Source organism: Aedes aegypti, chromosome 1, assembly GCF_002204515.2.
Source record: "Aedes aegypti strain LVP_AGWG chromosome 1, AaegL5.0 Primary Assembly, whole genome shotgun sequence".
Taxonomy (NCBI): Eukaryota; Metazoa; Arthropoda; class Insecta; order Diptera; family Culicidae; genus Aedes; species Aedes aegypti.
In genome coordinates this window covers 101,377,151-101,397,679 of record NC_035107.1, presented here as the reverse complement: position 1 = coordinate 101,397,679, position 20,529 = coordinate 101,377,151, and the positions used below count along the sequence as shown (strand labels likewise).

At 41.2% G+C, this 20,529-nt stretch overlaps 1 protein-coding gene across 4 annotated transcripts in view; it reads left to right on the top strand.

Annotated features, from left to right (window-relative positions):
• Positions 1–20,221, top strand: part of LOC5567930 (calcium-binding mitochondrial carrier protein Aralar1) — a 64,888-nt gene extending 44,667 nt beyond the window's left edge. For 3 of the 4 annotated variants that reach the window (XM_021843854.1, XM_021843867.1, XM_021843868.1), the window contains exons 4-10: positions 3,850–4,073; positions 4,342–4,380; positions 4,996–5,162; positions 18,547–18,665; positions 18,727–18,897; positions 18,962–19,400; positions 19,473–20,221. In XM_021843854.1, coding sequence (XP_021699546.1) covers positions 3,850–4,073; positions 4,342–4,380; positions 4,996–5,162; positions 18,547–18,665; positions 18,727–18,897; positions 18,962–19,400; positions 19,473–19,744 — 1,431 coding nt within the window. In that variant the 3' untranslated portion in view covers positions 19,745–20,221. The remainder of the gene's footprint in view (positions 1–3,849; positions 4,074–4,341; positions 4,381–4,995; positions 5,163–18,546; positions 18,666–18,726; positions 18,898–18,961; positions 19,401–19,472) is intronic. The other variant, XM_001651912.2, reaches the window with a different exon arrangement.
• The last annotated feature ends 308 nt before the right edge of the window (positions 20,222–20,529 follow it).

Here is a 20,529-nt window from a genome sequence, read left to right as displayed (position 1 = left end):
CAATTGAGAAATTTTATTTTCAAATGTTTTGTGTCTTAATTGTGCAAAACGTTTCTTGATTTCTTTCTGCAAATCCTGCCATATAATTTTCATAGCAGGATCGCGAGTGCGTTGAAATTGCCTTCTCCTCACGTTTTTAAGACGGATCAAGAGTTTAAGATCATCGTCTATAATCACGGATTCAAATTTTACTTCACATTTTGAAATTGCAATGCTCCTGGCTTCGACAATGAAATTTGTTAAAGTTTCAAGAGCATTGTCAATATCAAGTTTAGTTTCTAAAGAAATGTTAACATCAAGATTAGAGTCAACATACGTTTTATGTATATTCCAGTCGGCTCGAAAATAATTGAAAGTGGAGCTGATAGGATTGAGAATCGCTTCATGGGATATTTGAAATGAAACAGGGACATGATCAGAATCAAAATCAGCATGAGTAACTAATTAGCTACAAAAATGATTAGAGTCGTATAAGACCAAGTCAATAGATGGATTTTTTTTTGAATTAAGGCTTCTAATGTTCTATGGAAAACGACCACATAGTATACCTAGTCTCCTAACTTTCAGGGGTATCTATTGACACCAAACCTAAATGTATTTCTCAAGAACCTTCTTAATAGCAATACTCGACAGTTTTTATAATGCGGTAAAATCAACAAATGTACATAGAAGTCGCATAATGAACGCACTATATACGGTTCGAGTAGACTAAAATTTGAAATCGGTTTATTTTAGTATCCAAATCAGACGCGCTATCCGATGGTACCTCATTTAATTCGGAATTTGGCCGATACGTGGCGTTAGTTGGCATGAAACTTTTACTTATTTTTATTTTGCAGATGGCGTCTTCGGAAAAGTTGTTCAGTAACTCAAGGGCTTTCATTGGTCACACACTTTTGTTTTGCAGATATTTCAGAAACCTGGCCACTTAGAAAGATGGCGTTTTCGGTAAAGATGTTCAGCAGCTCAAAGGCTATTATTCGAGATTTTGCCACAAGGCGGTGTGCATAAAACTTTTGTTTTGCGGATATCTCAAGATCCTGACCATTTAAATAGATAGTGTCTTTGACAAAGTTCTTCGGTGGCTATAATTATTTTAGCCAATCTCTAATTTCAAGGCACTAATAGAGATAGCCTTTTAGTTACGAATCAACTTTGCCCAAGACGGCATCTTTCTAAATGGACAGGCTCCTGAGCTATCTGCAAAACAAAAGTTTCAGGTTCATTGGTGCCGCATGGTTGCAAAATTTTAAATCAACTACCGGGAACAATGATAGTTCTTGAGTTACTGAACAAATTTACCGAAGGTCCCATCTTTCTAAATGGTCAGAATCCTGAGATATCCGCAAAACAGAAACTTTTGAATCCTCACTACCCAAGTAACCATTAGGGCAGTGTCCATTTATCACGTAACGCTAAAATTGGAAATTTTTGTCCCCTTTCACCCCTCCGTAACGCTTTTTGTACGAAAAATTTCAAATTTTTGTATAAGTCGTAACGCTTGAGCCTACTCACCCCTCCCCCTACAGCGTTACGTAATTTGTTTATGCCGCCAAGCCCGCTAATTTGCCTTTTCGGTCTTAAGGCTATTATACGGCTAATATTTTTGGCTCAAATAATGATATCCATTGAGCTACTGAACAACTTGGTCACTCTCCAGAGATATATGCCAAACAAAACTTTTATGCACACTATCACCGCCTGGTGGCGGAATTCCGTAAATTACCACCGCATGTCAGCCCTTGATATCCTACACAACTTTGTCGAACATGGTTTTTCTACATTTAATCTAGATCGCGGGGTATTTCATGCTAAACATGTTAAACCAAGGATGTTGTACAAAGTAAAACGCGCCGAGTAGTCGTTATAAACATCCGCACGAAAAACGGAAGGTTAAGTAAATTAGTACTAAATTTTTTGAACGTGGAGCGAATTAGACCTAAATCATTAGAAAATAAAGTGAATTAGCCTTAAACTGCTTGGAAATGGTAGGAATCTAACATGAATCACTGGAAAATGCAGTAAAACAAGAACAACTTAAAGTCAAAATGAATCAGACTTCAATTACTTGAATATGAAGTTATGTAGACCTGAATCTCGTGAATAAGAAGCAATTCTGACATGCATTACTTGAATATAAAGTAAAGCAGACCGAATGCATTTGAATACGTAATTAATCCGAGTCCTGAATCACTTAAATCTGTAGTAAATCAGTCCTGAATCACTTGAATATAGAGCGAATCAGACTTTAATTATTTGTATATGAAGTGAATCTGACCTGAATCACTTAAATATGAAGTATAACAGACCTGAAACACTTGAATATAGAGTGATTCAGTCTCGATCATAAAGAGATTACAATCTAAATAATTAGAAAATTAAAATCATCAAACCTGAGTCACTTGAACAAGAATTAAAGCATAGCCTAATTACTTGAAAATGCAGTAAACCAGACCAGAATCACATGAAAATAAAGTAAATTAATCCTGAATTACTTAAATTTGAAGCAAATCAGACCCGAATCACTTAAATAATTTGAATTAATCTTGAAATACATGAATATGGAGTAAATCAGACATGAATCACTTGTAAATTAAGTGAAACATACCTGAATCACTTCAATATGAAGTGAATGAGTAATGAGTTACTCAAGTATAAAGTAAATCAGCCCTGAATCTCTAGAGAATGGAGTTAATCCTACCTGAAACATGAATCACTTGAAAATGAAGTGAACCAGTCCAAAACTGTTTAAAAATGAAGTGATTCAGACCTGAAGCACTGGAAATGCAGTGAAACAAACCTGAATGACTTAAATTTGAGGCGAGTCAAACCTGAACCTTTTGAATATCGAGTAATTCATACCTTAAGAATATGCAGTGAGTCTGACTTGGATATGGAGCAAATCTAACATAAATCACATGGATATGGAACGAATCAAATGTGAATCACGGACATATGAAGTGAATTAATCCTTATTCACTGGAATATTAAGTGAATTAATCCTAAATCACTTGAATATACAGTGAATTAGACCTGAATCACTTGAACATAAAGTAAATCAAACCTGAAACAGTTAAATATGAAATGCATAAGATATGAATCACTTGGATATGGAGCGAATTAAGCATGAATCACTTGAATATGAGGTGAAACAATCCTGAATAATTTGAAAATGATTGAATCTGACGTGAACTACTTGAATATGGAGCAAACCAAACCTGAATCACTTGAACACTAAGTGAATCAGTTCTAAGTTACTTGAACATAGAGTGAATCTGACATGTTTTTTTTATGTGGAGAGAATCAAACCTGAAACACATAAATATGAAGGAAATCAGACATGAATTACTTGGGTATGAAGTGAATCAAATATGAATTACTTAAATATTAAGTCAATCAATCCTGAATCACTAGGATATGAAGTGGTTCTGACTTGAAGAGTTTGAATATGATGTTAGTCAGGCCTGAATCACTCGCACTGGAAGTAAATCATACTTGAATCACCGGAATATGAAACAAAAATCTGGGGTTTATTCACAAATTTCATAACGCCAAAAACGGCCATTTTCGACACCCATCCACCCCCTGGTAACACTTTTTGTATGAACATTTTACGAATTTTGTATGAGCCGTAACAGCACGAGGACACCCACCCACCCCCTTCAGCGTTATGAAATTTGTGAATGAACCCTAGATGGTATAATTTATGTCCACTTCGAACAATGGAAATGTAAACTCTTCTTATGCTTCGAACTCATGAGGTCTGATTTGGAGGTTTTCATGCTATGTCGCATCCCAAATATCCCTCGGTATAGACATCGGTAGAAATTTAAACTTCATTTTCCGCAGGTCACAGAAGGACACAAGGTCAGCTTTCCCTACTTCATGGCATTTAACTCGCTGCTAAACAATATGGAGCTCATCAAGCGGATCTATCTGAACGCAACGGGAGGAAATCGAACGGAGCCCATTACCAAAGACGAACTTCTCCAGTCGGCACAAACCATGAGCCAAATCACTCCGCTGGAAATCGATATTCTTTTCCAGCTGACGGGAGCAATCCATCAAACGGGGTAAGTTGACTGACAAGGCAATCCCTTCGTGACTTAGAAGGTGGAAAGCAAATGATGCCTCACGTTTTTTTGGGGTGTCGTGCATGTATATATTTTTCATGTGTAAATGATCATTTAAACTTATAGAGCGATGTCACCGTAAGTTAAATAAGCTGAAGATCGAAATGATAACTCTTCGTTGTGTTTCTCATTCTCTTCAAACGCTGCCATGCCGGTGCTTGCTTTCGGCAAAACTATTTCGTTCATAAATGATGAACGCGGCAAAAAGTGTTTGGTGGAAGCGTAGAAAAGTAATTGAGAAGAATAGGCAAGTTATCTCTGCACCAGATAAGCGCCCCATAACTGTATTTCCTGCAAAAGCAAATCGAAACCAAAAGTACTCATTCATTTTCAGAGCTTTTTGAGACAGAACAGATTTTGTTTAGGCGATTAGACTGCTTATCAGATAGACCTAAATTATCCCTCCGATTAGGCACCACAAAATTTGAAATTTAGATTTTTACCTAGACGTTTGTGAGTTTTTCATTTTTATGTTTTGACGTCTATGTCTATGTAGGATAATCGATTGGAAGCCTTTTCGTAAAGATTCTCATCTTTCGCACAAAAACTTGTCATCACTAGAATCATTGAAAAGATTTTTCATTTCATTTTCTTCAAATTTTCTCCCCTCTATTTCGCTTTTTATGAACTCGTTTCATTCATCAACACTATACTGCTATATTATCCTAATGTTCCTTATGATTGTTATTTTAACTTTAATTAATACTTTGAATGCTTTATTTTTGTCTTCATTTCTTTTACTCTCTTTTATGTTTTTTTTCTGTTCAAATTTCAAATCCTCCCATTGGCAATTATTTTGCTTGAATTTGAACCATGTCATCTGATTCAACGACGACGACCGTACCCCGTTGTGTTGCAACAGGCGAATCGTGTACGGCGATTTGAGCAGTATTGCACCGGAACACTATACCAAACATATCACAACTAGGCTAACGGAAATTAAAGCCGTGGAATCACCTGCTGATCGGTCGATATTCATCCAGATGCTGGAAAGCACCTACCGCTTCACGCTGGGCTCCGTTGCTGGAGGTAAGTTTGTTAGTATATTCATGCATTTAATTTGGATTACCGTAAATTCGGGTGAGATTGATCATTTTTCATAGTTATCACGGTTGGTACATACCGTTTTGATTCATATTTCGGACAGCTTCAAATTCCGGACACTCTGCTTTGTATGGGGAACATTTCACACTCAATTTTTGCAGTTTAAAAGTTCTTATTTTTGAGACTCAATTTAGTAATAATTTTTCATAGATTTGTTTGAAAATTTAGGGCCTTACTTAGCCGAGTAGTTAGAGCCCACGGCTACGAAGCAAAGCCATGCTGAAGGTGTCTGGGTTCAATTCCCAGTCGGTCCAGGATAATTTCGTAATGGAAATTTACTTGACTTCCCTGGGCAGTACATATAGCAGTTACTGAAACGTATTTGAAACCTGGATCTAAATCCAAAAGAGATCCTAACTTTTTTGTTTATCGTAATGATCGACTTGATGGGGCATGTGGGGGAATTGCAATCATCATTCGTAGGCGTATGAAACATCAACTGTTTTCGTCATTTGAAACTAAAGTTTTTGAAACTTTAGGTGTTTCTGTTGAAACACAGCTTGGTAAATATACTTTCATAGTTGCCTATTTGCATTTTCAATGCTCTGGACAGCAAGTTAATTTGCTCCAAACTGACTTGCAAAAATTTACTCGCAATAAGTCAATTTTTTTTTTGTCATTGGTGACTTTAACGCCAAACATGACCGAATAATTCTCAAGGTAATTCCAACGGCAGAATTTTATTTACATTATATTTTATTTGATGAGTTCTCTTCAGGATATTTCTCAATTCAATACTCTGATAGCCCGACATGTTTTTCCTCTTCTAGAAATCCATCTACGATTGACTCATGCTGATTTTGATTCTGATCATTTCCCTGTTACATTTCAAATATCCCATGAAGCGATTCTCAATCCTATCAGCTCCACTTTCAATTATTTTCGAGCCGACTGGAATACATATGAAACATAAATACATCGATAGTAATCTTGATGTTAACGTTTCTCTGCAAACAAAACTTAATATTGACAAATCTTTTGGATCTTAACAAGAGGCATTGCAATACCAGAATGAGCCTCTGTACGTTAATTGTTCTGTAACCTCGGATCAAGCTTCTGATTTCAGAGCGCTGTTTGGAAAGCAAACAATAGAACTGATTGCCATTGTCTGTAACTAAGCAAAAAAACCACCTAGTGAGTGGCATCTCGTGCAGTGAAATAAGTGGTCTGCCAGCTCTCGACAGCATCTTCCAATCTGGAATACGGTTCCAGCTAATCATCGAAGGACCCTTGAATTGAGAGATCCGGATGGTAACCATAGTCAAATGTTAAGGTCAAATGGTAATTTTAAGGATGGAAGCCGTGGAAGGTACTCTTCCCCCAGCACCTATTCTTCTCAGAGAGTCAGTAGAAAGCTACTTGGGAGCGAAGGTGGAGGGACCTTATCCTGAAACGAGAGGCACTTCATATGTTTTGAAGCTAAGGAATACTTCTCATGTCGAGAAAGTGAAAAATGTCTTAGCTTGCCAACGGATACCCGATTACAATCGTGGAGCACCCAATCTTCAATGTATCAAAGTGCGTCATTAGTTGCAGTGAGTTGTGCAACTACTCGGACAAGGAACTACTCGAAGAACTGTAACCACAAGGCGTGAAGGCAATACGCAGGATCACCAAATCTCAAGATGAAATTCGCTTCAATACACCCACCACAATCTTGACCATGCAAGTCACATTGAGGTACGGTTGTGCACATCGGTTGAATCCGCAGCCGAACCCTCCTTTTCTACCCTTCACCAACCGACTTGTGTCCTCTGCTCGGAAAAATCACAGCTCAAAATCAATGGCACCTCCTATTATGGACCCTCCATCTGATTCCCATGTAATCCGGCTCGCTGTCGACGTGCCTATTATGGACCCACCTGGAAATGCGTATTATGGACCCTCTTGTGTGGTTTCATTTACAAAACTGTTCAAATATCTGTATTTATGCGTCTCAAACCAAATATTTTGTCTGAAACTGCTGACTAACAATGCGATCGAAGTTCCCCCGGTGGATTTTCATAGGAATAAGGTTGCTTTCAGCGTTAATTTTATGTTTTTCTGTGAGGGTCCATAATACGTAAAGGGTCCATAACCGGCATCGACTCCCTAATATGAAAACCAAGGATAACAAAATCGAAGCACTGATTGTAGAAGTCCGAAATAAAGATGCCTCAATCGAAAAACTCAAGCAGCGCATAAGGCCACACCGCAAGACAGGCTATATCTGGTAAAAGAACATTGTACGATTCAAGACCTAGTCGACAAGACTCGTTCCCTTGAGTCTACTCTGTTAGAAAAGACAGAGAAATTGCCACCATTCGAGACATATACATCCCAAAAAGAACTGCTGATAATCTTTCTATCGACCGCTCCACCATGAAGCAAATTACAAAAGAAAAAAAAACAAGAGTTGAATTCCACAAAACAGAGTAGGGGGATTAGGGGCATAACGAACACACGGGGCGAAATGGACACCCCCTGAATCTCTGAGAATATGCATACTTCATCAAAAATTCACACACTGCATGAAATCTATATTGCATTTGAAATATTTGACGGTATAAAAGTTTATTTTTTGCTTCCATTGTTCTTTGAAATTTGACTTAAAGTTTTTCTCAGTTTCAAATTGGCATATAAGCAAGGCCTTGGAAGAATCTGATTTTTGAACAAAGTATCGAACCCAGAAAGATTATTTTTAGCTATTATGGTTGAGGGAGAGCCTCTTTATATATCGGAACGATTGACAGTCATTAAATATATTGGAATCACTAAATTTCATGCAAGTGTTCATTTCGCCCCGATATCTTTTTACCAGCGTTGTTTTTGACCCAATTTTCTATCTCGCTTTTCTGACATATGATTTAATTTTTATTAAAATGGATGAATATAGCACGTCGTACTAACATCAAACTTGAAAACTAGCCGAGGGTAAACTAAAAAAATTGCCATTTTATGGTCCTAAAAAGAACATTTGTTTAACGTGTCCATTATGCCCCTAATTCCCCTACGAAGAAAAAAGTGTATGAAACTGGTAGTTTTGATTCTCATAATAAACGCACCAAAAACCGCCCTACACCATCAGCCACTTCTGAACGTACAGATCCTGCTTTGGAGTCCCCCTTGCACGACATCCACATTGATTTTTCTTCAGAAGACGAACCGATTCTAAACGCATCCGGTTACGTATCAGATACGTTAATGGTAGACAATCAGACTATTTTCCTTCGATTCTTTACAATATTAACAGAACCACCAATGAAAAACTTCAATATTACCCCATCGAAGTACAATTGAAGACTTCAATTGTAATACAGATCTGGAAACTAGTCTAGTGTCAACTCACACGCCAACTACATCAACCGTGACTTGGCATTCATCTACGACAGTCAACTTTCCACCATTCACTTCAACTTCCCCGGCGGAGTAACCGAGCAGTCGAGGCCCCGTCAGTGCAGAAGTCATGACCACACCGGAACTGGCGGACAACTCCCAACACTCCGTGGCGCCCTTCGTGGAGGGATGGACAAGGGAGGGAACTTCTATCCCCCTGAGGACAGCGCGGGACTCAAGACTTCGAAAATGATCAAAGCCCAGCCTGTTCAAGAACCAGCATCCAATCCGGTTAAGAAACAATCCTGGAAACACTGTACCAGTACTACTCCAGCGGCATCTGGTCGATACCACAAAGACGAGCCTTGGCGGAAAGAGGTACAACTGATGCGGCATTATATGACTTAATACAATTTAAGCATACGAGGACTCATTTTCCAACAGCGGGACGTTCTAGTCATGTCAACCAGGCAGAATAGTCCGAAGCACCAAGTTTCTTCAGCATTTCACGTTTGCTTGAAGTTGGTACTCGCTTATCTCAATCCTGACAACAATTTCTCCTACTCATCTTGAGATAACTCATACAGGCTTCCTACTAAAGCTCCGCTAGTCATTCAACGGAACATGAATGGCTTTCACAACAACATCGGGGACCTCGAATTACTTATCCGAGATCAGCAACCAATTAGTCTGCCATTCGAGAACCCCACAGAATCAGCAACGATGGACTCTTTTAGGAGGCAACATACGCGAACCCTTAAATGTAACGTAATAACAAGAATGTCTATCACTCGGCTGCTATACTGCCCGTAACCGCATAAGAGTAACAACCGACATTTTATTGCGTTTTTGATGGGGATCACCTTAAATAAGTAACTACTTTTGATACGCATAAAATCCACCTTTAAGATTTTGGCTCTGCCATGGATTGATGTCGTTTGAGCCTTAGTATAGTCTTATTATAACGTTGTTTGAAAAGAAAAAGAGGTTTTATACCTTTTTGAGAAAGATTTGAAACGATAATCACTCAAAGGGAAAAAAACCGAATTTAGTACTATACCATTTAATTCCACTAGAGTTTGTATCCTTTGACAGATACGCGTATTTCGACCTCAACTGTATGGCCGTCTTCAGTGTCGTGTACTAGACTCGACTCGAAGTCGACGACACTGAAGACGGCCTTACAGTTGAGGTCGAAATACGCGTATCTGTCAAAGGATACAAACTCTAGTGGAATTAAATGGTATAGTACTAAATTCGGTTTTTTCATCTACATAAATCATATTTTTCCGTTTTGATCCAATCTCACCCCCTAGACCCATTATCACCCATCGATGGTATGACGAAACTTTAAAAAGCTATTATCAGATCTCTACAAAGATAAGAAATCTAAAAAAAAAAAAAAAATACAAGGATAATGTCATCGATTTATTTGTTTATGTATATTACAATACATTCACACGACATAACCAGCCCATTGCAGTTTGCCATATTATAGACGTTGAACAATAATAAGTTTATTGATTTTATAATTGCCTCGTTGGCTTGTACTTGGTTTATCGTCATTGTCATTTGAAACGCAACGGTATGGAATATTGCTTTCAATTCATTCAAATAGTTATAAGGAATAGTACACATATATAGTAAATTTTAATAAACATACCCGCATGTATTTCGACCTCAACTGTTGAAGCCGATCGTATTTAGGAAAAAATACGGCAATCCCTCAAAACCTTGGAATACTTCTCATCATGTTGAATTGGTACCGATGAATTTTGAATTTACCCTTTTTATGACGATTTTTCGTACGCCGTTCGATTGCTATTCGATGAACTCTTTCTCGAATAAATCCTGTTTGTCCGACAGCATCGAGGTTCCAGTATTTTGAATTTACGTTTATCCGTTCATCCTTCGTGAACTTTTTTGAACACTGCTTCAGGCAACCGCATCTCTGAAGCTTAACTCTGTGGGAAGAACGACGTTTTTTCGCCTTGAGTAAACGTTGTATCTCCTTCTCACGTGCATTTACGACTTCAACAAATTTTCCGGGATCAACAAAGATTCCGATGGTCGATCAACATCTTCTCCGATCGGAGCATGCAAGCTTTCCTTGTCTACACATTTGGGATCCTGCAAAAAGCTGTATTTCCGGTAATTTTTTTCCTCGAAATTCTCGTCGGTTTCATAGGATTGGATCAACTGGAGACCAAAAGAAATTTTTACTGAGCAGGGATGACAATACGGGAAAACTGATGTGATGTTCGGACTTCGAGCAAACACCATGCTGCAGCATCACAGCAGGTAGTAAGATTGATCCCATGAAATCGTGAAAATAACTGCAAAATTGTATCATTGAAGATATTATCGGAAAATATCAACACAATTTAATTTCATTGAGTTGAAATCATAGAACAGAGAATGTTTCATGATCTTGAAATGATGTTTATGCTCTAGGTTTCAAAATATATCCGATTCTGCTTTTGCACGGGGGATGCGTACCGCGCAAAAAAAGTTTTCAGTTCAAAATTTCAAAAACTGTGCAAAAAAAGTAACATCATTTCTCGACGTTTCATACAAAAATAAGGTTATGACGAAAAATATGTATGGAAACTGCACGGCGGTGTAAAAAAATCCGTGCAAAAACAGAATCGGGTGCATTTGTAACATTGATATAAATACAACTAGACATTAAGTCGTCGATTTCTCGAATCGATATGTTTGCGAATGTTACTGTTATGTAATTATGGGCAGGAGGTATAGGTATTCTGTCATCTGTCCCCCACTCTTCTATCCCATTGGATACCGATTTACCAATAGTAGACTGGATTACACCTTCCCCCTGACAGTTATTTCGGGATACCTGCCTAATGGAATGAATCTCGAAACTCAACTCATGGATATATTAGAAAACTTGGATACACAAAGCCTGATTCTTTGGGACACAAGTGGTCACCACATAGAATGGGATAACCCATCTTCTAACGCTCGGGGTTCGCTGATCATGGGGATTGCAGAATTGCTTGATCTTTTGCTATACAGTTCTAATTTAGGACTCACTAGTTTAATTGAAAATCAAGTTTGCCAAAATTTTGCAATGATCGATTGTACAACTAAAATAGTTATTTACGCAACAAGATGCAAAATGAAGATTTTTTCAGCACGAGTCGTACATTTATCCAACGAGGCTTGCTGAGTCAAGACTACCCACCTGGGTATCCTTGCGTAGTATCGTCTCAATATTTTTTCATCACGTAGGCTGTGATACAGAGCAGTTGTATGACTGTCACAAATTTTAAAAGCAGGGCGAAACCATATTGATTGAAACGCTATGGCTATTCGAAGACTGACCAGGTAGGAAGCCAAAAGTAATATTCAATCATATTGTAAGTACTTACTTACTTATTTGGCTTTACATCAATTATCTTGATAAAGCCTCGCCAACAATATTTCGCCAATTCACTCGGTTCATGGCCGCTTCTCTCCATCCTCGACTGTGACCCACGCTCTCCAGGTCTTGGTGTACCTGGTCAATCCACCTAGCTCGCTGCGCCCCACGCCTTCTTGTTCCGACCGGATTCGTGGCGAACACCATCTTTACAGGGTTGTTGTCCGGCATTCTTGCAACATGCCCTGCCCAGCGTATCCTTCCAGCTTTAGCTACCTTCACGATACTGGGTTCGCCGTAGAGTTGAGCGAGCTCGTGGTTCATCCTCCGCCGCCACACGCCGTTCTCCTGCACGCCGCCGAAGATCGTCCTTAGCACTCGGCGTTCGAAAACCCCAAGAGCTTGCAAGTCCTCCTCGAGCATAGTCCACGCCTCATGCCCATAGAAGACTACCGGTCTTATAAGCGTTTTGTACATCGTGCATTTGGTGCGGGGGTGAAGCTTTCTTGACCGCAGTTTCTTCTGGAGCCCATAGTAGGCACGACTTCCGCTGATGATGCGCCTTCGTATTTCCCGACTAACATTGTTGTCAGCCGTCAACAAGGATCCGAGGTAGACGAACTCGTCCACCACCTCGAAGGTATCCCCGTCTATCGTAACACTGCTTCCTAGGCGGGCCCTGTCGCGCTCAGTTCCGCCAACCAGCATGTACTTTGTTTTCGACGCATTCACCATTAGCCCGACTCTTGTTGCTTCGCGTTTCAGGCGGGTGAACAAATCTGCCACCGTTTCAAATTTTCTCCCAATAATATCCATGTCGTCCGCGAAGCAAACAAATTGTCCGGATCTCGTGAAAATCGTGCCTCGACTGTTAAGTCCGGCTCCCCGCATGACACCTTCAAGCGCAATATTGAACAACAGGCACGAAAGTCCGTCGCCCTGTCGTAGTCCCTGCCGAGACTCGAACGAACTGGAGTGTTCGCCCGAGATCTTCACGCAGTTTTGCACACCGTCCATCGTTGCTCTGATCAATCTTGTGAGCTTCCCGGGAAAGCTGTTCTCGTCCATGATTTTCCATAGCTCTATGTGGTCGATACTATCGTATGCCGCCTTGAAATCGATGAACAAATGGTGCGTAGGGACCTGGTACTCACGGCATTTCTGGAGGATTTGCCGCACGGAAAAGATCTGGTCCGTTGTCGAGAGGCCGTCGATGAAACCTGCTTGATAACTTCCCACGAACTCGTTTGCTATAGGTGATAGACGACGGAAGAGAATCTGGGATAGCACTTTATAGGCGGCGTTTAGGATGGTGATTGCACGATAATTTTCACACTCCAGTTTGTCGCCCTTTTTGTAGATAGGGCATATAACGCCTTGCTTCCACTCCTCCGGTAGCTGTTCCGTTTCCCAGATTCTGACTATCAGCCGATGCAGACAAGCGGCCAACCTGTCCGGGCCCATCTTGATGAGTTCGGCTCCGATACCATCCTTGCCAGCGGCTTTGTTGTTCTTGAGCTGTTGAATGGCATCCTTAACTTCCCCCATCGCGGGAGCTGGTTGATTTCCGCTGTGCTGACGTAGCCATCGCCTTCGCTGTCCTGACCTTCTATGCCTGTGTTCTCTGCGCCATTCAGGTGTTCATCGTAGTGCTGCTTCCACCTTACGATCACCTCGCGTCCGTCCGTCAAGATGCTCCCATCCTTATCCCGGCACATCTCAGCTCGCGGCACGAAGCCTTTGCGGGATGTGTTGAGCTTCTTATAGAACTTTCGCGTTTCTTGAGAACGGTACAGCAACTCCATCTCTTGGCATTCCACCTCTTCCAGGCGGCGCCTTTTGTCCCGGAATAGGCGGGTTTGCTGTTTCCGCTTCAGTCTGTATCGTTCCACGTTTTGCCGCGTACCATGCTGCAGCATTGCAGCCTGCGCTGCATTCTTCTCCTCTAAAACCTCCTGGCACTCTTCGTCGAACCAATCGTTTCTTGAGCTCCGTTCCACATATCCGACAACGCTTTCGGCAGCGTTGTTAATGGCTGCTTTGACTGTCCTCCAGCAGTCCTTAAGAGGGGCCCTATCGAGCTCGCCCTCATCCGGCAACGCTGCCTCAAGATGCTGCGCGTACGCATTGGCGACATCCGGTTGTTTCAGCCGCTCAAGATTGTACCGGGGCGGGCGTCGGTACCGTACATTGTTGATGACGGATAGTTTTGGGCGCAGTTTCACCATCACCAGGTAGTGGTCGGAGTCAATGTTGGCGCCACGATAGGTTCTGACGTCGGAGAAGTGCCGTACATCGATCAAAACGTGGTCGATTTGCGATTCTGTCTGCTGAGGTGATCTCCAGGTGTACCGATACGGGAGGCTGTGCTGGAAATAGGTGCTACGAATGGCCATGTTCTTGGAGGCGGCCAAATCTATCAGTCGTAGGCCGTTCTCGTTCGTCAGCCGGTGGGCGCTGAACTTTCCAATCGTCGGTCTGAACTCCTCCTCCTGGCCAACCTGAGCGTTCAAATCTCCTATGATGATCTTGACGTCGTGGCTTGGGCAGTGGTCGTACTCGCGTTCGAGCTGCGCGTAAAATGCGTCCTTGTCATCATCAGTGCTTCCGGAGTGGGGGCTATGCACGTTTATGATACTGAAGTCGAATAACCGGCCTTTGAGCCTCAACTTGCACATTTTTTCGTGGATCGGCCACCACCCGATCACGCGCCTTTGCATATCACCCATCACTATGAAAGCTGTTCCCAGCTCGCGTGTGTTGCCGCAGCTCTGGTAGATGGTATGGTTACCTCTAAACGTTCGCACCAATGCTCCTGTCCAGCACACCTCCTGCAGCGCTACGATGTCGAAACCGCGGGTCTTCAGTACATCGGAGAGTATGCGAGTTCAATGAAGTTGAGATATTTGCAGTTCCACGTACCGAGTATATTGTAAGTACTGTTGCTTTTCATGTGCCAAGAGATCAAACAAACTGTCTCGTGAAGCATCCGACTTGTTTGGAAATAAAATAGCTGACTCTACGTCCGTTGAACGTTCTGATTCGATACCAGAAAGACCTGTGTAAGATCCGAATCGCCCAGCGAAAGTATAATCTAAAGCTGATGTACTAAGTTAATGAGAAACCTGTAGACATTGAAGGAATCGCATATGAAGAGATTCCGATGTCTAATTGACGACACCAAAAACAGAACTGAAAAGCACTGTATTTGGAAACTTGCAATCAGAAGACACAGTGTGTTTGTTTGACAAATTGAGACATGAATTTGCGAAAAAATACGCGTTCTAGTGAGGCTCGAACTCACGACTCCGTGTACGCTAGACCGGCGCTTTAACCAACTAAGCTACAGAACACCTTATGATTCTGCGGAATAGAAAGCCAAACTGAATCCGAGTACTAACTATAAACACATCTCTTTTCGCAAATCCATGTCTCTTTCGGACTTAGATGCCAAACCCCCAACACGCTCACGTTTGTATCTCCCGATCGCAAGTGAGAGCGAATTGTTTATGGATACTGAGTTCTTACGCTCTACAGCCGCATACCTATAAGCCGAATGCTTGCCGGCACGAAATTCAGTATGCGTTGAGCTCTCAGTGCGGTCGCACGCTCTACGAAGCTGAAAAGCACTACTTTTGGAGGTTAGAAGTTATATGTCAAATCGCACACTTCAGAACTACCAGCCTAAAAGATTTCCTTTTCCTCAAGTCAGCATTTTGGGACCAATAACTATTATACAATATTTTCATTTCTGACTTACCTGAGCAACCTCAGGGATGTGAAAAATATTTTTTTACGGTCACTGTGTCATTTAAGGGGGCCTTCCTTAGCCGTGTGGTTAAAGTCCGCGGCTACAATGCAAAGCCATGCTGAAGGTGTCTGGGTTCCATTCCCGGTAGGTCCAGGATAATTTCGTAAAGGAAATTTCCTTGACTTCCCTGGGCATAGAGTTTCATCACACCTGCCACAAGTGCTGTTAAATATCACGAATCTCACGTGACTTTGACAATTGAATAGGAAAAATGTACCAATTATGGTCATAGTGGTTCCCTATTTGGCTATATGTGAAATTTCGATGACTTTCACATTTTTAATCTTTTTGAATGTTTTAACGTCAAGATATATCCCATATCTTACTGTTGAAACACACAAAACTTTTCAAAATGTGGAGACATTCAAGTTATCACGTATGGCGAAATAGGGAACCACTATGACCATAACTGGTACACCTACCCTATTGCTAATATTATCCTTTCCCGTGGAAAAAGTAATCGGAAAATGTTTTTCTCGGTGACTTTTTCGAATTACTAACGGTTAGCAAAACTTGCTGATGCGATATTTCGCATGGGAGGGTGCTATAGGCATTTTAAATTTCACAAAATTTTGATATTTAACAGCTGTGCCTGCCACACGATATACGAATGCGAAAATGGCAACTTTGGCAAAGAAAGCTCTCAGTTAATAACTGTGGAAGTGCTCATAAGACACTGAGCTGAGAAGCAGGCTATGTCCCAGTGAGGATGTAATGCAAAGAAGAAGAAGTGTCATTTATACTCTTTATTTAGGGCCCTATTTTATAAGTCGAGTCGATCAAAAACGACTCGACTGGAGTCATTGTCGACCAAAAATTTCGTCGACTCGGCTCTGTCACTCGATTTTATTGACAGTTGTCACTCTATGTGACCTGAGAACTCGCGAAGAGGAAAAATATCACCGTCATATGCAGCCCAGATTCCCCTCTCACGAAACGTCAAATGCAGCCCACCGTTTTTATGGCTGAAAAAGTGAAAAGTATTGTGTTCAAAGTAAACTGTTATTAAAAACCACAGCCGGCGAAGCAGTTTTTTCCAAAGTTGCTGATAAATCTAAACAGAAGATTAATTCGTCCCCTTAATGCTACAACTAGATAACTCGAAAATCAAAATTTTGAGATGTGCAACTTTGAAAGTATGACCGTTTAACAAGGTGATGGTTAATCGCAGAGATTATGATTGAAAAATAATCTTTAACTTGTGTATTTTGAATCACACGCTTAAGACCTGTGGATATTTTGCAGATCTAATTAAGAAAAATGTGTTGACATATTGAAGTCAAAAATTTCAAATTTCGAGTTATCTAGTTGTAGCATCAAGGGGACGAATTATTTCTATGGTCTGTTACGTTTGCTGGCATGAAGTTTCACTCAAACGGCTATTTATGATTCGATGTGATGCAAACTCAATCATTTTTTGATGAGAGGTTCATGTGAGGGTTTGAACAGCATGCGCATAATTGGTATAAACACAAAGTGGAATAAGAAAAAAAACTCAGCAATCACAGAAAAAGAAGACCGTCTTCGCGAGTCTCGTCTCAGTATGTGACTTGATTACTATAAGGCTACCGCATACTTCTCTTTCCAGCAACAAGATCAAATGGGATTTTTTGTTTGTTGTTTTCTACGGAAACGGTTTCCTTATGAAAACAATCCATATGCGTGCGTATGCAGGAAAGAGAAAGGTGATTAAACGTCAGATTGCCTTATGGGAGTCGACGGATGATATATGAAATATGCATGCTTACTTTGATAAACAATGACTACAGATGAATCACATGAAACCGCTCGATTTACAAAATAGACCCCTTAAAACCTAAGATATTCTGTTATGATGAGAGGGGTTCCAATAAATTGATCAGATGAAATTAAGTATCTAGAACTCATCATTCACGAAACGCGACGCGAGACAAGACATAACACTTATAGTTCTTACTAACGTCAAGAAAGCTTAAAAATTACCTTTATGTCTGACAGAAAGGTAATTTTTAAGCTTTCTTGACGTTAGTAAGAACCTGGGAGGGAGGCACCGATACTACACACGAAATATAGACAACGTTTGTTTGAACTGCAAGATAACTCCAGCTTGCCAACAACAATCAAGGCAGGCTTGGGGAAAACCGCTAGTTTTCTTTTGTTGTGTACTTTCGATCTTTCCTGACGAACATGGAAAAAGCGCCACAGTTTTCTATGCAATAAATATTAATTCTCATTAGAAAAAGTAAAACGATGCGTTTTTCATTGCTTTATTCAATCAGTTGAAAGGTGCTCACGTGACATTACTTGCATTATGTGTATGAATTGATTTTCATTCAATTTTTGTCACTTTTGATGAAATGCGAAAATGTGTTTTAATCAGTTACGCACTTTTTCCATGTTACTCCAATGTTTGAGATCTGGGCTCACAGTGACAGTTCGTGACAGTGGAATCTCGGCTCACTATGACGTACAGAAATTTTGTATTGGTTTCTCCCTCCCAGGTAAGAACTATAAGTGTTATATCTTGTCTCGCGTCGCGTTTCGTGAATGTCGTGTTGTTCTTACGTGAGCACAAATAACACAAATTGATAGTCTTGGACTCATGTTCATAATAGCTTATTTTAGTTTAACCACATAAGGATGATAGTTTTTCCTAACTCTTAACACCTAGATATAATGAATAAAGTTAAGCTCTTGATATCATATTGATTAATTTCGCCCGATTGATCTATTTTAACCGTTTTTACGACACCTCAGATGTCCGAGCAGCTAAGCTACATTATTGCAATGCAATCTAATAATCTATTCCCATTCTGCAGCCGTTGGTGCTACTGCTGTCTATCCAATCGATTTGGTCAAGACGCGAATGCAGAACCAGCGAACGGGATCGTTCATCGGTGAAGTGGCCTACCGGAACTCGTGGGATTGTTGTAAAAAGGTAAGATGTATTGATGGTTTCTATCTGTGGTGATTTTGTAACCAGTCTTCATCTCCCACAGGTCATCCGCCATGAAGGCTTTCTCGGGCTTTACCGAGGTCTGGTGCCGCAGCTGATGGGTGTGGCACCGGAGAAAGCCATCAAGCTGACCGTGAACGATTTCGTGCGTGATAAATTAACCGACAAGCAGGGTCAAATTCCACGTTGGGGGGAAATACTTGCTGGTGCTTGCGTAAGTTATTCGTTGAAGAAGCTTGTTTTCTAACTGTAATAAATCTTTGATTGCTCTCTTCCAGGCTGGTGGGTCCCAGGTTATTTTCACCAATCCGCTGGAAATAGTCAAGATTCGCCTGCAGGTAGCAGGTGAAATCGCCGGCGGAGCCAAGGTGCGAGCCTGGAATGTGGTTCGCGAGTTGGGTCTCTTTGGCCTGTACAAGGGTGCCCGCGCTTGTTTGCTTCGTGATGTGCCATTTTCTGCCATTTATTTCCCAATGTACGCTCACACAAAAGCTGCCTTTGCCGATGAAGAGGGCTACAATCATCCACTAACACTGCTGGCGGCCGGTGCTATTGCCGGTATTCCAGCTGCTTCCCTGGTTACCCCGGCTGATGTGATCAAGACGCGACTCCAGGTTGTGGCCCGTACGGGACAAACCACCTACAGCGGGGTGATCGATGCAGCCCGGAAAATCATGGCCGAAGAGGGACCCCGTGCCTTTTGGAAGGGAACAGTTGGTAATGTCAATTGCTAGATCCTAGATCCTTTGAACTCATTCGCCTAACGGATCTCAATTTCTCTTCTTCCAGCCCGAGTCTTCCGCTCATCACCTCAATTCGGTGTTACGCTAGTTACTTATGAACTCCTGCAGCGAATGCTGTACGTCGACTTTGGCGGTTCGAGGCCGGCCGGTTCGGATGTGGCGCAGGCCAAACAGGAACTGTCCAAGGTGAACCCGGACCACATCGGTGGTTACCAGGCGGCCCTACCGATGCTGAATGGAATCGAGACCAAGTTCGGCTTGAGCTTACCGCGGTTTGCGTCGACTTTGAAGGTGCCCTCGGCCAAACAAGCTTCCTGAAACCTGCTTGGATGGTTTAGGGGAACTGCGGGCGACGGTGGAGAGGATGGCCGCCGCGGAGGAGGTAACAAACGTTGGAGTAACTTCTTCTGGTAGCGACAGAACTTGGAGTGAACTTGGAGGTGTGACTGGACTGGACGAACGCCAAAAGCGCGCGAAGAGTATTTATCGAGATGGACGTGTGTGGAATGTGTTGTGCGCTGAGAGCTACCGGGCTCGGTAGGAATTGAAGTTACAATATGGAGGAAAGCGTGACGCACGCCGGATGCTATTAGTCTAGAAATGTTATAGAGCGTGATAGTTCTATTTTAATTCACTAGTTCACAAAACGTCAACGTCCGAAATGATTTAGTGATTTTCGTTATCAATCATTTGAGTGAGATTAATCGTTTTTAAAGTTTAAATTTTGTACACCGGAAAATTGACGAAAAAGATATAAGAGAGAATAAAGTGCATTTGTTTTATTTTTACAAAGAATTTGCTTTCGATAGGTTTTTTATTTGATTAGGAACACTTTCACATATTGCAGAACAGGAAGGCTGGTAATGAGTTCTCTGGGGGGAATGATATTTGCTTACTTAGTTCACAACGCCGAAAATGATCATAAAGGATGTTATTTGTCATAGATCACTAGAGTGATGACATTGGCGAAGCCATCAATCTTAACACCCATCGGAAGGAGCAGTTTCAGTAAGTACGTCATCGTAAATCGCATTCCATAACATTGATCCTATGGTTGAACCTTGAGGAACTCCAGCAGTAATTTGAATGCTTCTCTGGCTCTC